Source organism: Delphinus delphis, chromosome 4, assembly GCF_949987515.2.
Source record: "Delphinus delphis chromosome 4, mDelDel1.2, whole genome shotgun sequence".
In the NCBI taxonomy this organism is placed as follows: domain Eukaryota; kingdom Metazoa; phylum Chordata; class Mammalia; order Artiodactyla; family Delphinidae; genus Delphinus; species Delphinus delphis.
In genome coordinates this window covers 124,949,156-124,967,384 of record NC_082686.1, presented here as the reverse complement: position 1 = coordinate 124,967,384, position 18,229 = coordinate 124,949,156, and the positions used below count along the sequence as shown (strand labels likewise).

Genomic DNA, 18,229 nt, shown 5'->3' with positions numbered 1-18,229 from the left:
AGAAGATTAAAAACATTGAGAGAAGTATATCTAGAGAAGGACTAAAACTTGGGGAACGTTCCACATTAAAGACATAGGAAAATAAAGAGGAGCCACTGGAAGAGATTCTATCAAGGGGAGATGTATGAAGAAAGTAGAGAAACTGTTACAGAATTCCAGTAAAGACTGTAATCAAGAAAGAATATATGGTCAGTAGTGTCACGTAGTGCAGAGACTTAGTAAAGGCTATTTACAATAATTTGGTGATTCAGAAGTTACTGGTATAAACTCCCAGAATGGTTTCACTAGAATGATGAGATATGTAGCCAAATTGTAGGAGTAAAGGGATTGCAAAGAAGTAGCCAGCTGTAGGGGTAGACCATTTTTCACGAAGTTTGTTTTTAAAAGGAAGAAGACTGGTAGATAGGATTGACAGTTGGCTGCTGGATCAGTTTTTTGATGGTTTTATTTGTGTAATTGCTTTGAGAGGAAGAGAACATGGAAGAGACTACAGATAGAAAAGAGAATAAAACAAATTGATGGAGAAAAATAAAGCCTACTATGGAGGTAAATAATATCAAGAGTACAGTCAGTGAACTATGAGACAAAATATCTACAGAATAAGGCAGTGGGAAGTTGAGGAAGGTAGACTGGATTTTCAGCCGTTGCAAAAAGTAAGGTTTTTAGAGTGGTAGACAGGCTCCATATGGTATTGGATCTATGTAAAAGTTAAATCAGTACGACTTTCCAACCACACATGGAAATCTGGAACTAGGAGCTGATGAAGTGTAGATTAAAGGTATTGGGGATTGGTAGGTGAGAAATTCTAGTCTAAGCAAGAGCATGTTTGATGTGAATGCATGAAGGAACCAGAATGAGTAGGAGACAAGTGAAGGCAGGACAGGGTTGAGAATATAGGGGAATCTTCAAAACATAAGAACTTCAGTGAGGTACAAAGCAGGTTTAATAGGAATTAGGAATATTGAGAAAGATTGTTCTAAGCAAGCGATTTCAGAGTTGAAAATCTTTGCAGTGGTGATTCAAATTTCCTTCATATTCATTCTTTCAACCAAAATTTATTAAGTGCCTGTATGCCAGGCACTGTTGTACACATTGGGATACAGCAGAGTAAAGCAGACAAAAATCTCTACCCTCAAGGAGCTTATATTTCAGTGGGAGGTAACAGATGATTAAAAAATTAAGTTTTATGGAAAAAAAGTAAAGCAGAGAAAGGAGGTGAGGGAGCACTGAAGCTGTTTTTATAGGGTATTCAGGGAAGATGATTTCACTTGAGAAGGTGATACGTGGGAAAAGATTTAAAGGAGATTGGGGTTGGCGGGCATTTCTGGCAGAGGGGAACAGCAAGTGTAAAGGCCCTGAGTTGGGAGCATACCTGAGGAGCTTGAGCAACAGAGAGGCAAGTGTGGCTGGATAATATGGGCAAGGCGGAAAATAGTGATGATGTCAGAGAGCTGTTGGCGTGGGGGTGGGTGCAGTTATGTAAGGCATTGTGGCGTATTGGAAGAACTTCGGCTTTTACTGTTCATGAGATTTGGGAACCTTTGAAGGAAGCGTTTTGAACCACGAGTGACTTAATTTTACTTATATTTTTAAAGGATAACTGGCTGCTGTGTTAAGATTTACATTGTAGAGTCAAGGCATAAGTAGGGAGAACAGTGGCAAAAATCAAAGTAAGAGATGATGGTGTTTTTTTTTTTTACTACAGTAGTAGTGATGAAGGGGGTGAGAAATGCCCGGATTCTGTTACATTTTGAAGGTAGAGCCAGCAGAACTTGCTGATTGATATAGTATGGGGTGTGAGAGAGAGGAGTGAAAGATAACTGCAAGGTTTTTCACATGAGTGGCTAGAAGGATGGAATTGCCATTTGCAGAATAGGTCTGTAGGGAGGAGCAGAGTTTTCTCAGGGAAGATGAGAAACTCAGCTTTGGGCACATTGATTGTGTGATGCCTGTGCGACTTCCAAGTGGAGATGTCCCATGGTCAGTTGGATATGAGATTAGAGTTCATGGGAATGCTCTTGGTTTGATATAAATTTGAAAGTCACCTGTGTGTAAATGGTACTTTTAGCCGGGAGACTGGATAAGATCAGCAAGAGAGTGAGTGAAGTTAGAGAAGAGTTCTAACAAGACAGGTGTAGCTGGTGAGGTAGGAGGAAACTTCTACTTCGGTATCTGGCACTCAAAAGAAATTTCTTAAACTGAAATATTCATTTTCAGTGTAAGAAGTGGTGCCAGGGAGTAATTAGACTGTTGGTAAATGTTATTCTGTTTGAAAAGGTTGAAAAAGAGTAACTTTATTGAAACTGTTCTCAGAGAAAAAATGTTATTTAAAAAATATCTTAATAGGTAGTACATTTACTAACATTTATTGAGCACTTACTACGTGTTATGCATTCATCTGAGAGCTTTATGTGTATTAATTCACAACAATCCTATTAAGTCAGTACAGGGATTACCTACATTTTACAGAGGAAGGATCCGAGGCACAGAGCAGTTAGGTGACTTACACTGTGTCACACAGCTAATGAATGACAGAGGTGGTGTTTAAATTCAGGTAGTTTGGTTCTAGAATTTGTAAGTTCAATCTTTATATTGCCTATTCCTTGCATTCTTGAATACTGAGAAGCATTTGTTGCCATACTACTACTCTTACTAATAATATCAGCAGATATATATCATTTACCATAGTCCAGCACTATTCTAAATGCTTTGCGTGTGGTAACTTTTTTAATACAACAGTCCTATGAGGTATGTATTATACCACTGTTACAGCTGAGGAAGCTCAAGACACAGGTTGAGAAACCTGCCCAAGTTTTCACAGTTAAATTGACAGAGCCAGATTTTGAATTCAGACAGTCTAGCTCTAGAGTCTGTCCTCTTAACCATTAGGCTATATTTCTCCTATTGCCTTAATACTTAAATACCAGATTGCCTTGGATTTTTGGATCACCCATTGTTTCTTCAAAACCTGTATTGTCTTTGTTCTACTGTATTTTATATTGAATAGTTCCATGGAAAACCTTGATTTTTATTTTATTCTATTCTTTAAAGTCCAGGAATTTCACCAGGATCTCTGTTGATATTTTTATGGAACATGTGGTACCATTTAAATCTGTAGATTCCAGTCTTCCTGCACCCCCTTTTGGGAAAGTTTTCTTAAATACTGTTTTCTGTTCCATTATTTTATTTCTCTCTGTGTATGCTGGATATTCTTTTTTTCCCATAGGTATCATTTTATTCTAATCATTTACATCTTTCTGTTTAATTTTGCTTTTCTCAATCCTGTTTCCCACAATCTTATGTTTTTATCAGTGGCTAGTCTCTTTTATGCTGGCTTCCCTGTGGCTTCCTCTGATAGTTTACTTTTCTCTTTCATACTTTTTAGCTGTACCAGCTCATCTTTGATCTCTATTTTGTTTTGCCATACCTTTTCAAGTTTTGTCTCTGCTTTAAGCTATTGGTGGTTTTTTTTTTGGCGGTACGCGGGCCTCTCACTGCTGTGGCCTCTCCCGTTGCGGAGCACAGGCTCCGGACGCGCAGGCTCAGCGGCCATGGCTCACGGGCCCAGCTGCTCTGTGGCATGTGGGATCTTCCCGGACCGGGGCACGAACCCGTGTCCCCTGCATCGGCAGGCAGACTCTCAACCACTGCGCCACCAGGGAAGCCCTACTGGTGTTTTTTTTAGGAGGAACTGTTTTATTGAGTGGTGTTAAATCATGGTAGCATTCTTGGTCATAATTTTTACTTGCTCTATGGCAACATTTTTCTGGTGAGTTTTCTTTCACTGCCATTTGTTCTCTCCCTTGCTCTTTGCTGATTGTTACTCATATATGAATGTCTTGAGCTCTTTCTGGACTAGCTATTTGCAAGAGATTCATATGACGGGACAGGAGTCAGAGAGTCAGAGCTGTATCCTCGACTGGCAGGAAATATATCCTTATTTAATTATGACTCAGGGTTACATGTGAGTTCTTTCAGATTTTACTTGTGCTCATAAAACAGAGATAAGAAGCTTTAGGGTTCCTTACAATACGGAATGCTGTGGTTATAGTCTTTTCTGAAAACACAGTAGGGCCATGTGTTTCCTATTCAGCTTGCCTTCCCTCCGTCTTGGTGTAAACTTGTCCAGGGGCATTCAAGCCATGAGCCGTGCACATAAGAGATGGTGATTTCTCCTTGGGGCATGCTGTTTTGAAGAATTGTGCTCTGGCAGGCAGGTCTGCTTGAGGTCTGCAGTCATCTCTCAGTATCTTCCTTTTTGACTTCTACTGCAGTTGGCAGCCATTTCTCATATACTTTGCTTTATTGTTACAAATCTCTCCTGGTTTCATTAAAGATAGAGTTTACTTTTCTGTTTTCCATTCATGTTTTGAAGTGATTTCCAGGGAAGAAGAAAACAATGCCATTTTTGTTGCACTGTTTTAGAATAGGAAATATTATTGCTTAGAGGCCTTCATAATATTCAGTGTTTTTACCTCTAGGTATTTTAATGAAGGGACTGTCCTTGCACACTATGCAGATGTCCTGGGTCTTTTGCTTAGATTGCGGCAGATTTGTTGTCATACTCACCTTCTTACAAACGCAGTGTCTTCCAGTAGTCCCTCAGGTAGGTAAATGTGGTTGGTTTACACATCATATTTATTAGAGATATTTAAATCAGAATGAGACATTTTTCATATGGCCTAAATTTAGTTTGTCAAATGGACATTGATTTTAGAATAGGACTTAACTAGAAATATACTCAAGAACCTCTCAACAATGAAATGGAATATTAATGAGGTTTTCAAAGATTTCCAGTGATAGTCTTAGAAGAAAGGTTCAAATTGGATCAGCCTTTTATTCTATGGTAGTACCCACAGATGGTGTTACAGTGATGTTTCTGTGTAAGGTATGTTATGTGGAGCTTCTGAATTTTTCTTAAAATTTCACATTTAAATCATGCTTTTTGCCTGTGATTAAAAAATAAATAAGTAAATAAATAAAAAGACTTAAGACTGCCCAAGCAAAACTTTTCTCTACATAAGGAAGATTAAGATTGTCTAGTCATATTACAAGTCTTGCTCTGAAATTAATTTTTCAGCCTTTTCTCTAGGAAATGATACACCTGAAGAACTACGAAAGAAGTTAATAAGGAAGATGAAGTTAATTCTGAGCTCAGGTTCTGATGAAGAATGTGCAATTTGCTTGGATTCTTTAACGGTTCCTGTCATAACACATTGTGCACACGTCTTTTGTAAACCCTGCATTTGCCAGGTCATTCAGAATGAGCAGGTTAGTTTTATGCTGAATACAAATTCAGTGTTTGATGGAGTGGTGTTGCAGTGTTGAATGTAATGAAAACCCAAGTCCAACAGAGACTATAAAGAGTTTTGCACTTGGATTTACTAGTGCACCTTTTATATATAGTTAATTTTATCAGTGTTTTAATAAATATGTTTCATTATAATTAAGCCCTTTTAATATAAAAAGACATTTTTTGGAGGTATATTTCACAGTCAGTATTTTAGTTCTACTAACTCTTTAGATCATCTTTGTCTAAGAAATAGATTGATAATGTGAGACACAAAGGTAATTTAAAATTTTCTAGTAAAACAGATGAAGTTAATTCTTATAATGCATTTTTATTTATCCAGTATATCTAAAATACAAAAAATTAATGAGATACCTTACATGATTTTTTAAAACTTAAGTGTTCAAAATTCAGTGGTATTGTGCACTTAGAACACATCTCAATTTGTCTTTACCACATTTCAACAGCTTAATTGCCATGCATGGCTGTTGGCTACTATAGCTAGGTAGGTCTAGATTCATGTGAAGTGGAATAATCCTGTAAGCAATCCTTCTGAGGTATAATTTTTTAAAACATTTTTATTGAGATATAATATACATATAACGAAAAATGCACATCATGGTTGTATAGCTCAGTGAATTACGAAGTAAACAAATCCATATAACTACCACCCAGATCTTCCTGTGTTCCTTCCCAATCATTACTCTCTCCCTCCTCTCTAAAGGTAACTCTACTATACTGACTTCTAACATTGTTTTAGGTTCAGAATCTTTTTTATTGTAATGGTATTTGGTATGTAGTTATTTTAGGTATAATCTTACTAGTATGCCTTGGTACAAAATGGACACAACAGATAACTGCTTTGAATGAACCTGATAGGACTTATCAGATCTGGACTGGCTTTATAGGCTATTAAGAAGGAAGTTAGGGGCTTCCCTGGTGGCGCAGTGGTTGAGAGTCTGCCTGCTGATGCAGGGGACACGGGTTCGTGCCCTGGTCCGGGAAGATCCCACATGCCGCAGAGCTGCTGGGCCCGTGAGCCATGGCTGCTGAGCCTGCGCGTACGGAGCCTGTGCTCCGCAATGGGAGAGGCCACAGCAGTGAGAGGTCGCATATCCCAAAAAAAAAAAAAAAAAAAAGAAGTTATTCTTTTTTCTTCTAAAGAATAGTTCTATGCTATATTGTAATTAGGTTCAAGAAACTTATTCATGATTTATTTGTCTGAAAATAGTATAATATTTATTGTTTCAAGCTCTTGCTGCTAGTCAAGATCACCTACTTCTGCTTTTTTACCAATCCCACTTACTACATTAGAACATTATATCTGCCTGGAGTTCAGCATGTACACATTTATCTCAAATGGATGAATCTAATAAAAGGTTTAATAAAACGCTGGCTATTAGGGAAATAGAATTTACCATGCCTTTTAAAATTTTTAGGCAAATTTATATTTCTGTTCCTTTGTTAAGTGGCACTCGTACTTTGTTCTTTCTTATATAGCCACATGCTAAATGCCCTTTATGCAGAAATGATATACATGGAGACAATTTATTAGAATGTCCTCCAGAAGAATTGGCATGTGACACTGAGAAAAAGCCTAATATGGAATGGACATCCAGTTCGAAGGTAAATATACATGTGCAAATGTTTGAGTATTTGTTTTATGTTTATATAAAGAAATACCGTATTTAGAAATAGTAATTCTGCTTTTAATCCTGTCATTTGAGTATTATACTCTGTTGGTGGTTACTGGCTTTTTGTTTCTTTCTGGTGGTGAATTTGAGAGATGAGAGAAAGCATTCAGATGATAGTATTTTTTTAGTCTCAATTTTTAAAAAAATTGGTGGTCTTTTACATTTGTATTTTAGGGAGATAACATGGCAGGACCTTTCTCTTCCAATTCAAAATGGAATCTAATGGGTATCCTACTTTTTTTCAGATTAACGCTCTAATGCATGCATTGATTGACTTAAGAAAGAAGAACCCCAACATAAAAAGTTTAGTTGTTTCTCAGTTTACAACATTTCTGTCTTTAATAGAAACACCACTCAGGTAAGTTCAACAGTGTTTCTCACTTGGAGCAAAAGGATTTTATATAAATGTTTTAATTTGGATAGCAAAAAATCATTATGTATGTTTTACCACTTTTATTCATTTCATCTATCTAAAATAACAGTAGCAATAAAGAATACTCCTGAGAACTTAGAATTTTAAAGATTAAGTCCTGAGTTCATAGGAAAAAGGTTGACTGCAGGGCCTGACATATTAGTAGATGATTAGTAAATATTTGTCAGCAGAAATGAAAGAATTGGTTGAATGAAAAGATTACAATTACTTAACATGTTTTTTTTTTTACATCTTTATTGGAGTATATTGCTTTCCAATGGTGTGTTAGTTTCTGCTTTTTATAGTGTAGTGTTACTTGTCTCTTTTGTCCCCTCCATTAGAGCCTCTGGATTTGTGTTTACTCGTTTGGATGGTTCTATGGCCCAAAAGAAAAGAGTCGAATCAATTCAGTGTTTTCAAAACACTGAAGCAGGATCTCCAACTATAATGCTTCTATCCTTAAAAGCAGGTGGAGTTGGTTTGAATCTTTCTGCAGCTTCTCGAGTATTTTTAATGGATCCAGTAAGTAGTTTTGTAGACTTTTTGGTATGTTACTACTTCTTTAAAAAAATAAAAACAAAAAACTATTTGGTAAATACCTTTATAGTTGTAACTGATTGTGAAAATTCTTAGGCAAACTTTAGAAATAGACAATAACTTAGTAAAAGTGTTTTAAGGACTTTCTCTTAAGTGCTTTACATATATCAACTGAAATTCTCACAGCATCTCTATGAGATGGATCTTGTTACTATCCCCATTTTACATGTGAGGAAACTGAAACATGGAGAAATGAAATAGCTTGCCCTATCACACAGCTAGTGATATACAAATCAGGATCAGAGTCCATGTTTATAAGTATTATGCTGTGCTTTTCTACTGCTCTTCTATATACAGAATAAGTTTCTGTTAACTAATGCTTTAGGGAAGTGTTTTCATTGATTCAGCCGATGAATCAATGAGATCTTACTTTGTGTCAGGGAATCTTACTGGCACAGGGAATCTGGATATAAACAAGATAGACAAAGTAGCCACCATCATGGTGCTAATAGTCTCAAGCTTTAACGTGCATAAGAATTAGGAAATGCAGTTTGACCTCTGTCTTCAGATTTAGGAGTTCTTGGATGAGACCCAGGAAACTACATTTTTATATAGACCATAGGTGATTTTAGGTGCACATGGTCCAGCATCACAGTTTTAGAAACAAGTACCATTAATGGAATGCTTTGGGTAAACTTTAATGTCTAACACAGTGTAATTACTGTGCGCAATACAGGTCTAGGGGTAGAGTGGGAGTTAAAATTCACTCTGAACTTGACACATCAAACTGTGTGGCTTAGAGTTGCATCCGCACAGGAGCACTTTTTTTCTGATTGCACAAAGGGGCTTTTTGGACTGGAAGCACTCTGAGCTAATTCAGTTTCTAATTTGCATTGGGCACTGTTTGGGCTGGAGGTAACCCTGTGCTGTTTCTGTGCATTCACAGATCTAAGGTTTGTGGTTTTAGCTTGCTGCCTGAAACTCAGAAAATTCGTAACAAAGAAATTTTACTAAGATACAAATTTTGAGTTATTCTGGTTAGGCTATCTAGTTGAAGCATGTACCTGTTACCAAGGCTTTTCTTCCTCACCTGAGGGTAACCTTTCCAGTAATATTAAAACCAGAGCCATACTTAGGCATTCATGGGTTTCATGTTAATGCCATCGGGATGGCAGTGGTCTGTCGTATTTTCTTGCCTTAGTTCTGTGGATGAAGTTTTAAATCTTTGCTAGAGTTTTAGTATTATGGTTATTATAAAAAATATGCATTGTAACTGCAAGTTAAGTTACATGTTAGCTAAGCAGATGATAATTCTAGAAGCTGATTTTTGGAACAGATTCCCAAATTATTATTTTTTGGTTATAATCTTAGTACTTCATAAGGAAGAGGTTGTTAATACAAGATACAGTAATTTAATTAGTATTGTAAAGTTGACCAGAGACTAAACTCTTTAACAGTTATACTTTTAGAAAACTTACAGAATGTTTGAGCAGTTTCATAGTAAGTTGGTTGTTTTTCATTGAACATTTCAAGTTTTCAGATATTGTTTCTAACTTTAAAACAAAAGCCAGGTCCTAGAAAAATAAGATTCAGTAAAAAAAAACAAAACAAAAAAAAAATTGCTCATGAAGATTTTTACCTCTTTGTCGAGTATTATATAAATGTTAAGATTTATTTGTATTTTGATGTTTCATTGTGAGCTTTTTTTTTCATTATGAGCTTTTGATAAAGTTAATTGCTTCCTTCATCACTACATAAGAGAATGGGAGCTATCAGTTTTACATTATCATAAAGTAAATTTTATTATACATTTAGTCATACTTGATGTATACTGCCGTCTCACCATGAGGTTCCTAGACAAAAGACAGCAGAGAGGAACATTTTATCTGAGCTTAGTATAATGGTTTCAAAATGGGTCCAATTGTAAAATACAAAATATTCACAGAATATGACTGTCAGTTTCATAAGGTAAATAAGTCCTTTAAATCTAACTTTTATACCGAAAAACAATCCCCAAATCAAATTATAGCAAGTTAAGAGTAAAATCTCCTTTTCTCTTGATCTCAAGGGAACTTTATTTTTTATTTTTATTTAAAAATTTTTTTTTGGCTGCGTTGGGTCTTCGTTGCTGTGCGTGGGCTTTCTCTAGTTGCTACCCACGGGGGCCACTCTTCACTGCAGTGTGCGGGCCACTCACTGCAGTGGCCTCTCCTGCTGCAGAGCAGAGTCTCCAGGCATGTGGGCCTCAGTAGTTGTGGCTCACGGGCTCTAGAGCGCAGGCTCAGTAGTTGTGGCACACGGGCTTAGTTGCTCCGCAGCATGTGGGATCTTCCTGGACCAGGGATCAAACCCGTGTCCCCTGCATTGGCAGGCACATTCTTAACCAGTGCATGCACCACCAGGGAAGTCCCTCAAGGGAACTTTAAAAAGAAGAAAATAACTGCCTAAGTTGTACTATAAACTTGTCATCTACATATTAATTTATGATTTTGTTTCTATTTTCAGTTGGTACTTTGCTGTATAAATGTTCCTTTTCTCCAAAACACCCTGTTTTCAGCTTCAAGAGTCATCCCATAGTTTAGTTTAAAACTTAATGATCCCCTACCCTGACAATTCATGTTATTTCAAAACCACTTGACTCCTATCTTTCTAGACTGAAGAGCTCTATATCTTTTTTGCTTATCTTCCCTTTTCAGTGCTTCATTGTTTTATTCTTCACCTTAAGACAGTCCCCGTGATAATGCCAATGTTAGTTAATGTTACTTTTTTAGTTCAAAATAGATACTGAAAATTGTATGGCAGAGTCTTAAATAATTTTTAGGACTTCTCATTACTCCTGAAATCTTTTTTTGTGCTTTTACATAATGAAAGGAGGAAAATGAAAGAAAAGAACCAAACACCAGCAGAAAAGGAGAAAACTTTTTCAAAAATGGACTCAATTACCTATCTTTTCTGATGTAAATTAAGTAATTTAAGAGAGCATATAAACTTTCTCTGTTAAGCAGACATAGTTTGATTGTAAAATGGGTGGGGGTGGGGGATGAGAAAGATATTATTTGATTAATCAGCAATCATTTATACTGTGTGCTTTCTAGGTATCAGGCCCTGTATTAGATACTAGAAGCGATGTAGTGAAATGACAGGGGAGAGAATACCTGCCTATCATAGTAGTGATTGGGGGAGGTAGTCAGGGGCTGTGTGGAAATTTTCGTCCCCAGAGCATTTACAATGTCACTATCTGAATTCATTCAGAAAGAATTCAGTTAGTAAAAGGTGAATGAATAATACTGCAACAAAAGGACTTGGGCAGAACACTCACGGATCAGGGTGGTAATTATTCAACTCATGTTCTTATTAGGCCTGGAATCCAGCTGCTGAAGATCAGTGCTTTGACAGATGCCATAGACTTGGCCAGAAGCAAGAAGTCATTATCACGAAAGTGAGTTTTTAAGACATCTATTTTAAATAAGGTTTTCAAAATTCTACAAATAATGCGTGAATATATTGTAAAAGATTGAAATAGAATTATGCAAACTATGAAGATCATCTTTATTCTGTTTAGAAGGAAGCTACCATCAGTAGTTTAACATGCTAGTCAAAGTTTTTCTGTTTACATACATTCATACTTACGTATATGTGTAAATTTCAAAAATTTCTTAAGATAAATGGGATCATAGTTTATTATTTTGTAGTCTGTGTTTTTTCCCCCGAACAGTATATATTGGAGACTACCCTGTAAGAGCATACAAATCAAACTTATTATTATTCTGTCATGGTAGACAGGCAACATAATTACATCTAATTTATTTAACCAGTTCAATTTTTGCTAATAAAAACACTCCTATAATGAGCATTAATGTGCATCTTTGTGCATATGTACAAGTACAGTATTTCTTCAGGATGGGTTAAGAAAACTAGAATTCTGGATTTAGAATCTTATTACATAACTGTCGAGTTGTTTTCAAAACAGGCTTTATGATATATGAGAATGATGTAAATTATGCTTATAAGATGGTCAAAAAGTGACCTTCTAATACTCATTTACCTAAGACCTTTAGCATATTTGACATATCTCTTGTTAATTTTTTTTCTGTGAATTGCTTGCTTGTATCTTTTGCCCAGTTTTCATAAAGTACAAATATAGTTTTATAGTATAAAGTACTTCTTTATAAATTCTGATTTTAAACGTTTTATGTATGTTGGAAATTTTTTATTCCAGGCTCTTGCTTATCTTTGAACTTTATGTGCTTTTTGTCATGAAAAAGTTTAGAAATTTTATCATTTAAAACGTATCAGCCTTTTTCTTTGTATCTTATGGATTTTGAGGTCTTTGTTAGAACAGAAGGCTTTATCTTCAAAGTTTAAGAATGAATCTCCTGTAAATTATGTAAACTGGGAGTAGTGTTTTACAAAAATGTCAATAAAAATTGCCGTACTGAAGATTTGGAGGGAAAAGAAAGAATATCCTGTGCTTCTGATTCTTTTGAAATATTTTACCTTTTTATGATTCATGATATGGATCTAACTTTTTTTCAGATGAAAAATCATTTGCTCCATTACCATTTTTTTTGGAAAAGTCCATCGTTTTTTTCTACTGATTTGAAATGTCACTTTATCATAAACTAATTCATGGGTCTCTTTCTGGACTCTGTTCTGTTCCACTGATCTCTTTTCTTTATTAATTACTCTTATTTACTATTAATCTATTAATTACTTTAATTTATAATCTATTAATTATTTATTGATATATATATTTATAATCTATTATATATAGATATATATTTATATATATATTTATATATTTATAATCTATTAATTTAATTAATCTATTAATTAATTTAATTTATAATCTATTAATCTATTTACTATTAATCTATTAATTACTCTCTTTAATAATTACTATGGTTTTATAAAGTATGCTTTGATATCTAGTAGAGCAAAGTGCACTCATTACCCTTTTTGAGAACTGTGTTGGTTATTAATATTATTATTTACTCTTGAATTGAACTTTGGATTTGGATTACCAAATTCCACTTAAGAAATCTTGTTTGGGATTTATTGAATTTATGATTAGTTGGAAAACTGTCTTCTTTATAAATACAGAGTGTTCCCATACAAGAACTTAGATAGTATCACTCTCCTTTTTTTTAGGTCTTTGATGTATTTTGGTAACATTTTATAACACAGCTTGTATTACAGTAACTGGGACCTCTTGTACGGTGTTGAATAGTAGTAATCACAGTAATCATTCTTGACTTGTTCCTATCTCTGTTGGGAATACTTTTATTGTTTTACATTTAATATGTTATTCTTGGTAAGTTTCTAGTAGATATCCTTAAATAAGGTTGAGGACATTTATTTCTGGGTTAATGAGGATTTTTTTTTTTAAAGTCAAGGTTTTTATCAGGAATAAACGTTGAATTTTATCAAATGCTTATCATCTATTGAGATGATCGCTTTTTTTTCTCTTAAATTTTTAATGTTATAAATTATACCAGATGAAGGCCTGTTCTTTCATTTCTGGGAAAATCTTATTTGGCTTTTTAAATATGTTACATTTATTTTGCTAATATTCCAGCTTCAGAGTTGCCTATAAAGTTTGCTTTTTTTGTGTGTTGCTCTTATCTTGATGATGGAGTTATAATACGTAACTTATGTCCTTACAGCTGTATTCTTTATACAGGAAAACTATATTGAGTGATAAGGGGAAATGGTGCTCATCTCTAGCTATCATATCATGTTCTAAATATTCTCACTGTATATTGAGAGAAAAGGGGGAGTGAAACAGTTTCTAATAGATTATTATTGACCATTTTTGAAAGCTACGTAATACTGTAAGAAAGCAGGTTCTTTTAAAGTATCATTTTCATCATGTCAATTTTTTTTTAATTAAAGAATTCAAGTATTGTGACCTAAAAAGTACTTAACCAATTTAACTTTGTTTTTCTTTTTAAAGTTCATTGTGAAGGATTCTGTTGAAGAAAATATGCTGAAAATACAAAACACAAAGAGAGAACTTGCAGCTGGAGCCTTTGGAACTAAAAAAGCAGATGCTAGTGAAATGAAACAAGCTAAAATTAATGAAATCAGAACTTTAATTGATTTATAATTTGTGGGATTTGGTAAGGTCAGTTTAATTAGATATATACAGAAGTTTTGGAAATGCGAAAAATAGTTTTAGAAATGAGGTCTAGAGTATATCTTCTAAAAGGAGCATATCATTTTATATTAGTGAAGAGGTATTACTAATACATAATCTCCTTCTATATATGAACCTATTTTTAATGACAGTTCAGGTAGCAATAAGTTCTGTTACATACTGTGGCCTAAAATAATTTTTTGAGACAAAAAGTTACTTTTATTCAACTTTTCATATTATCTATGCTGAGTATTTTCATATATCTTCCAAGTACTCAGCTTTTTCATATTTCAGATAAGGTCAAACCTTTTATACTTTTGACCAAATAGTTATTTTCTATGTTGGACACATTTGGTTATTCACCAAAGTCTCCCATTTGTGATGCTGTGGATTCACAGTCCATGTAAACGATTAATATGTGCACAGACTATACAAGAGATTGACTTTATTGGACCTTCAGAAACCACATTTGCATTCCAGAACCTTAAATGAGAGACCAAAGTCCAGGTTAGCAAGTTACTTGTTTTTTTTTGTTTGTTTGGCTTTGTTCATGTATGTGTATGTATGTGTTTTGTTTTTGTTTTACAGTGTCATTGAGATAAAATTCACATAAGTGACTTACAATTTTATGTTCATGAAAATTGGGGATTGCGTTAGAGCACTATTTTCTCCGTTTTAGTCAGGTGGTACCATTCTTTTTGTTTAAATGTAACTTGACGTATTAGTGTGTAAATACAGTCTGTGGGGGTGAGAAGGAACCAGTTCTGCCCAATTTGATTTGAATATTTAAATTATGGAATTGCTGAATAGATATTTCTATATATAGATAATTCTTATTTATGTAGTTTAAAAAAATAACTATAAATTTTTATAATTCAGAAGACTACTATATGTGAGAGGCATGATAATCTGGATGGAAGTTGGGCTGGATGACATCCAAAATTGTTTCAACTTTTAAAGACATCTTAATCCCTGAATGGAAAATTTTCTTTGTTATTGTGTTTAGAATCAGAATTTGATTTTGGAACTTCAGTAATTCACCCTTACATCTATCTGTAGAATTACTCATCTTTTTCCTACTTTTGTTAATAATCAAACTCACGGTAGTTGCCACAGAATCCTGGATGACTGTTTTAGTCACATTTAAAACAAACTATAAATTTGTCAGGTTAGGTAGTCAGTGTTATTTTTTTCCTTAAGGAATCTTTTTTTTAATCCAAAGAAAGAAGAAATTACTTACTATAATAGGAGAAGCTTCATGTTTGATGATACAAATTTAAGAACCTTATATTTTACTTACAGTGTTGGAAGTGACTTGACTGAAAGATAAGAGGAGATTGGAGGCAGCGTTGTATTCTAGGGCACGCAATCTTAGATTTAGCACATACCTTAGCAACAAAATTCTTCCTTCTCTGTGCCCTGTCCTTTGCTCCAAAGGAACAGTGGATCAGACAGCAAGAATCTTCCCAGTCCCTTTTCTCTTCGGCAGCAGGTGAGGTAGAGGGCTGATGCGAAGGACAAACAGACCTTTCTGCAGGGATGAGAGTGGAATAATAACTTGAGGTTAGTCCACTAGCATTAGGAGCAATAGGGAAGTTCTTTACCTTGTAGGAGTAGCATTGCACAAAATATCAGGTTGATCAGGATCTCATAAAATATGATATGTGGGTTCTCTATATACCAATACCCCAGTGAGATTAAGTATAAAAAGAGTTTGCAGCAAAAAACACAACCTACTCTTCTTGCTTACAAAGGCAGAGCCTTGCAAACTCACTGTAAAGGTGAAGACTTTGCTTGCTTCTTTACCCCAAACATTTACAGACTTGTGTTTTTAAACACATTCATAATGATAAATTTGGCAAGTCATTTAAAAAATACCTTTTTGGTTTTGTATAGTTCGATTAAGTGGTGTTAAATAAAAAAACAACAAATTCATCCTAAGAAAATATATAAACTACTGGAATGAAAAGTTCACATTATGTTTACGCTGTTAACTCTGTTTCATTGCTACGTAGAGTAATAGCTTTAGAAACATCTTGAAAATATTGTATTCCCAGTTGTGGTTCAAACTGGATTTTGTTTTAAATTTAAAATTAATAAAAGTGAAAAAATTACTAGCTTCCTCAGTGCCGTAATTTTAATGAGTACTTTTTCTTTAAAGAACATTTAATCTTTCTTTATGAATCTCACACGTCTGTTCAGCTGTCTATATTATATAATTATTTTTTACTGAGAGTACATAAAAGTACTATGAGTAGCTGAGAATAACTGACTCATATTCCTACCCCTTTTTAATTTTACTAAATTTCAATTTAACGGGTTGACTTCTTATTTAGAAATCAGTGTATATATTTTTAAATTTTATGTTAAATGTCTCGATCTTCTTAAACATTAGTTTCGATTATTTTTATTTCCCCATCTGCCAGAAAAAAAGGAGTTGTGATCATAGTTATGTATAGTGGTATACTAGATAACACTCTCGATTATAGACTTTGCCCTAATTACAGCTCCAGGATTGGAAATAATCAAGAAAATAATCATCTTATGTTTAAAACCAGTGAGTACCAATAAATTTATACTCAGGCAGTGCATGTTTTCTGTTGGCATTCATTGGTGTGTTTTTTATTCATTTTATTTATATGCTTGCCAAAGTTCTGTTCATTAGTATTCGGAAGGAAGATTCATTAAAAACATGAGGACAAATGATATGTTTGGCTTATTAATAAGAATTCAAGTGCTTAACCTTAAGTTTTCAACTGTATTAACTTTAAAATATTTGCAAAAGGTGAAATACAACAGCTTTCCTTCATTTAATTCACCCGTAAGTATGTAGTAACTTCCTTACAAGTTCTACATTCTGGAATTTGTGACCTCATTTTTATGGTGCTTCTGAATAAAAAGACCCCAAAATTCTGATAGCTGTGAATAATGGTTGGGATGCTTCCCTTGCAGTAATGTCTACTTCAAAGGGGAAACGGTTGATTAGAAATCCTGTAAGCAGACGTAATGTTTTCTTCCATGTTAAAATAGTCATAGTTACTGTGTGATAATAAGGGAGAACAGTCTTCTAGATGAAGCCATAATAATTTACTGCTTTTGAAAGGGTAGATGATATCTTATTCCCAGTCAGATCTTTTAATGGTTAAAATGGGGTTTTAAAAAATCTCTTTTTCAGCTCCCTACTCAACCTTCTTGATCAAGAATTTTCTGACAAATTTAGACCTTTAAATTCTACCTTTAAGTATGAAAATTGATTTCTACATGAAAATAATACAGTTTTAATAATGTATGTCATTCAAATGTACATGGAACAGGACACCTCCATTAACCTGAACCAAGTTATAATAACTAGGCTGCACTGGGACTTCATTTAGAAGGACAGCAAATACCAAAATGACTTCTTAGATTGGTAGATAAAACAAATTCTAGGGCATGTCTTTGCACTTTTGAAAAATGCAAAAATAGTGCATCTAGACTATTCCAAGAGGGTATTTAATGTGATAGATGTGATATTAAAAGTCATCAGAGAGATTATATATTAAAACATGTGCTCTATTTGCTAAAGCAGAGATAGGACTAGTGTTTTAGGAAAGTTTCCAGTAAGTCTGCCATCTTTCAGCATTCTAGTTTATTAGAAAGGCAGATAAAATTAACTAGGATACAGTTTCCTGAATGTTTAAACTAATTTACCCTTTTTGTTAGGGTAGGGAAGGGCTATTCCCGAATAGTACATTGTAGGATTTAAAATTTTTTTTCTTGGCACTGGCACTGGTATCAATATATTGATAAAGGTAAGTTAAATATTTCATGAGAAATGGTCTAGTGAAGGCCACTTCATATGTTTCTTGCAGGTACAGGTGAAAGCAAGAATTAAGATAAAACATTGATTTTATGCATGAATCATAGACCTCGATCAAGCTTGGAGCTCATCTCCAAAGGCATAAAAATCTGTGCTTTGTGTAGGCAAATCTGACTTATAGTCAAAGGCTATTATATCCACCATTATTCATGGGATTAAAAAATAAGGATATACTGATCACCTCCACAAACGTATGTTCTTGTAATCTGAGTTAATGTTGCCTATTTACACATCCTACAAAGTGACCCTTGGTATTTTAGGCTCCCTGGAACAGATTTTGCAGTATAATTGTGCAACT

General features: G+C 34.3%; 1 protein-coding gene across 2 annotated transcripts in view; it reads left to right on the top strand.

Moving 5' to 3' along the window:
- Positions 1–16,786, top strand: part of HLTF (helicase like transcription factor) — a 59,818-nt gene extending 43,032 nt beyond the window's left edge. For both annotated transcript variants that reach the window (XM_060011394.1, XM_060011393.1), the window contains exons 19-25: positions 4,482–4,606; positions 5,093–5,271; positions 6,791–6,916; positions 7,230–7,342; positions 7,738–7,918; positions 11,292–11,372; positions 13,890–16,786. In XM_060011394.1, the coding sequence (XP_059867377.1) occupies positions 4,482–4,606; positions 5,093–5,271; positions 6,791–6,916; positions 7,230–7,342; positions 7,738–7,918; positions 11,292–11,372; positions 13,890–14,042 (958 nt within the window). In that variant the 3' untranslated portion in view covers positions 14,043–16,786. The remainder of the gene's footprint in view (positions 1–4,481; positions 4,607–5,092; positions 5,272–6,790; positions 6,917–7,229; positions 7,343–7,737; positions 7,919–11,291; positions 11,373–13,889) is intronic.
- The last annotated feature ends 1,443 nt before the right edge of the window (positions 16,787–18,229 follow it).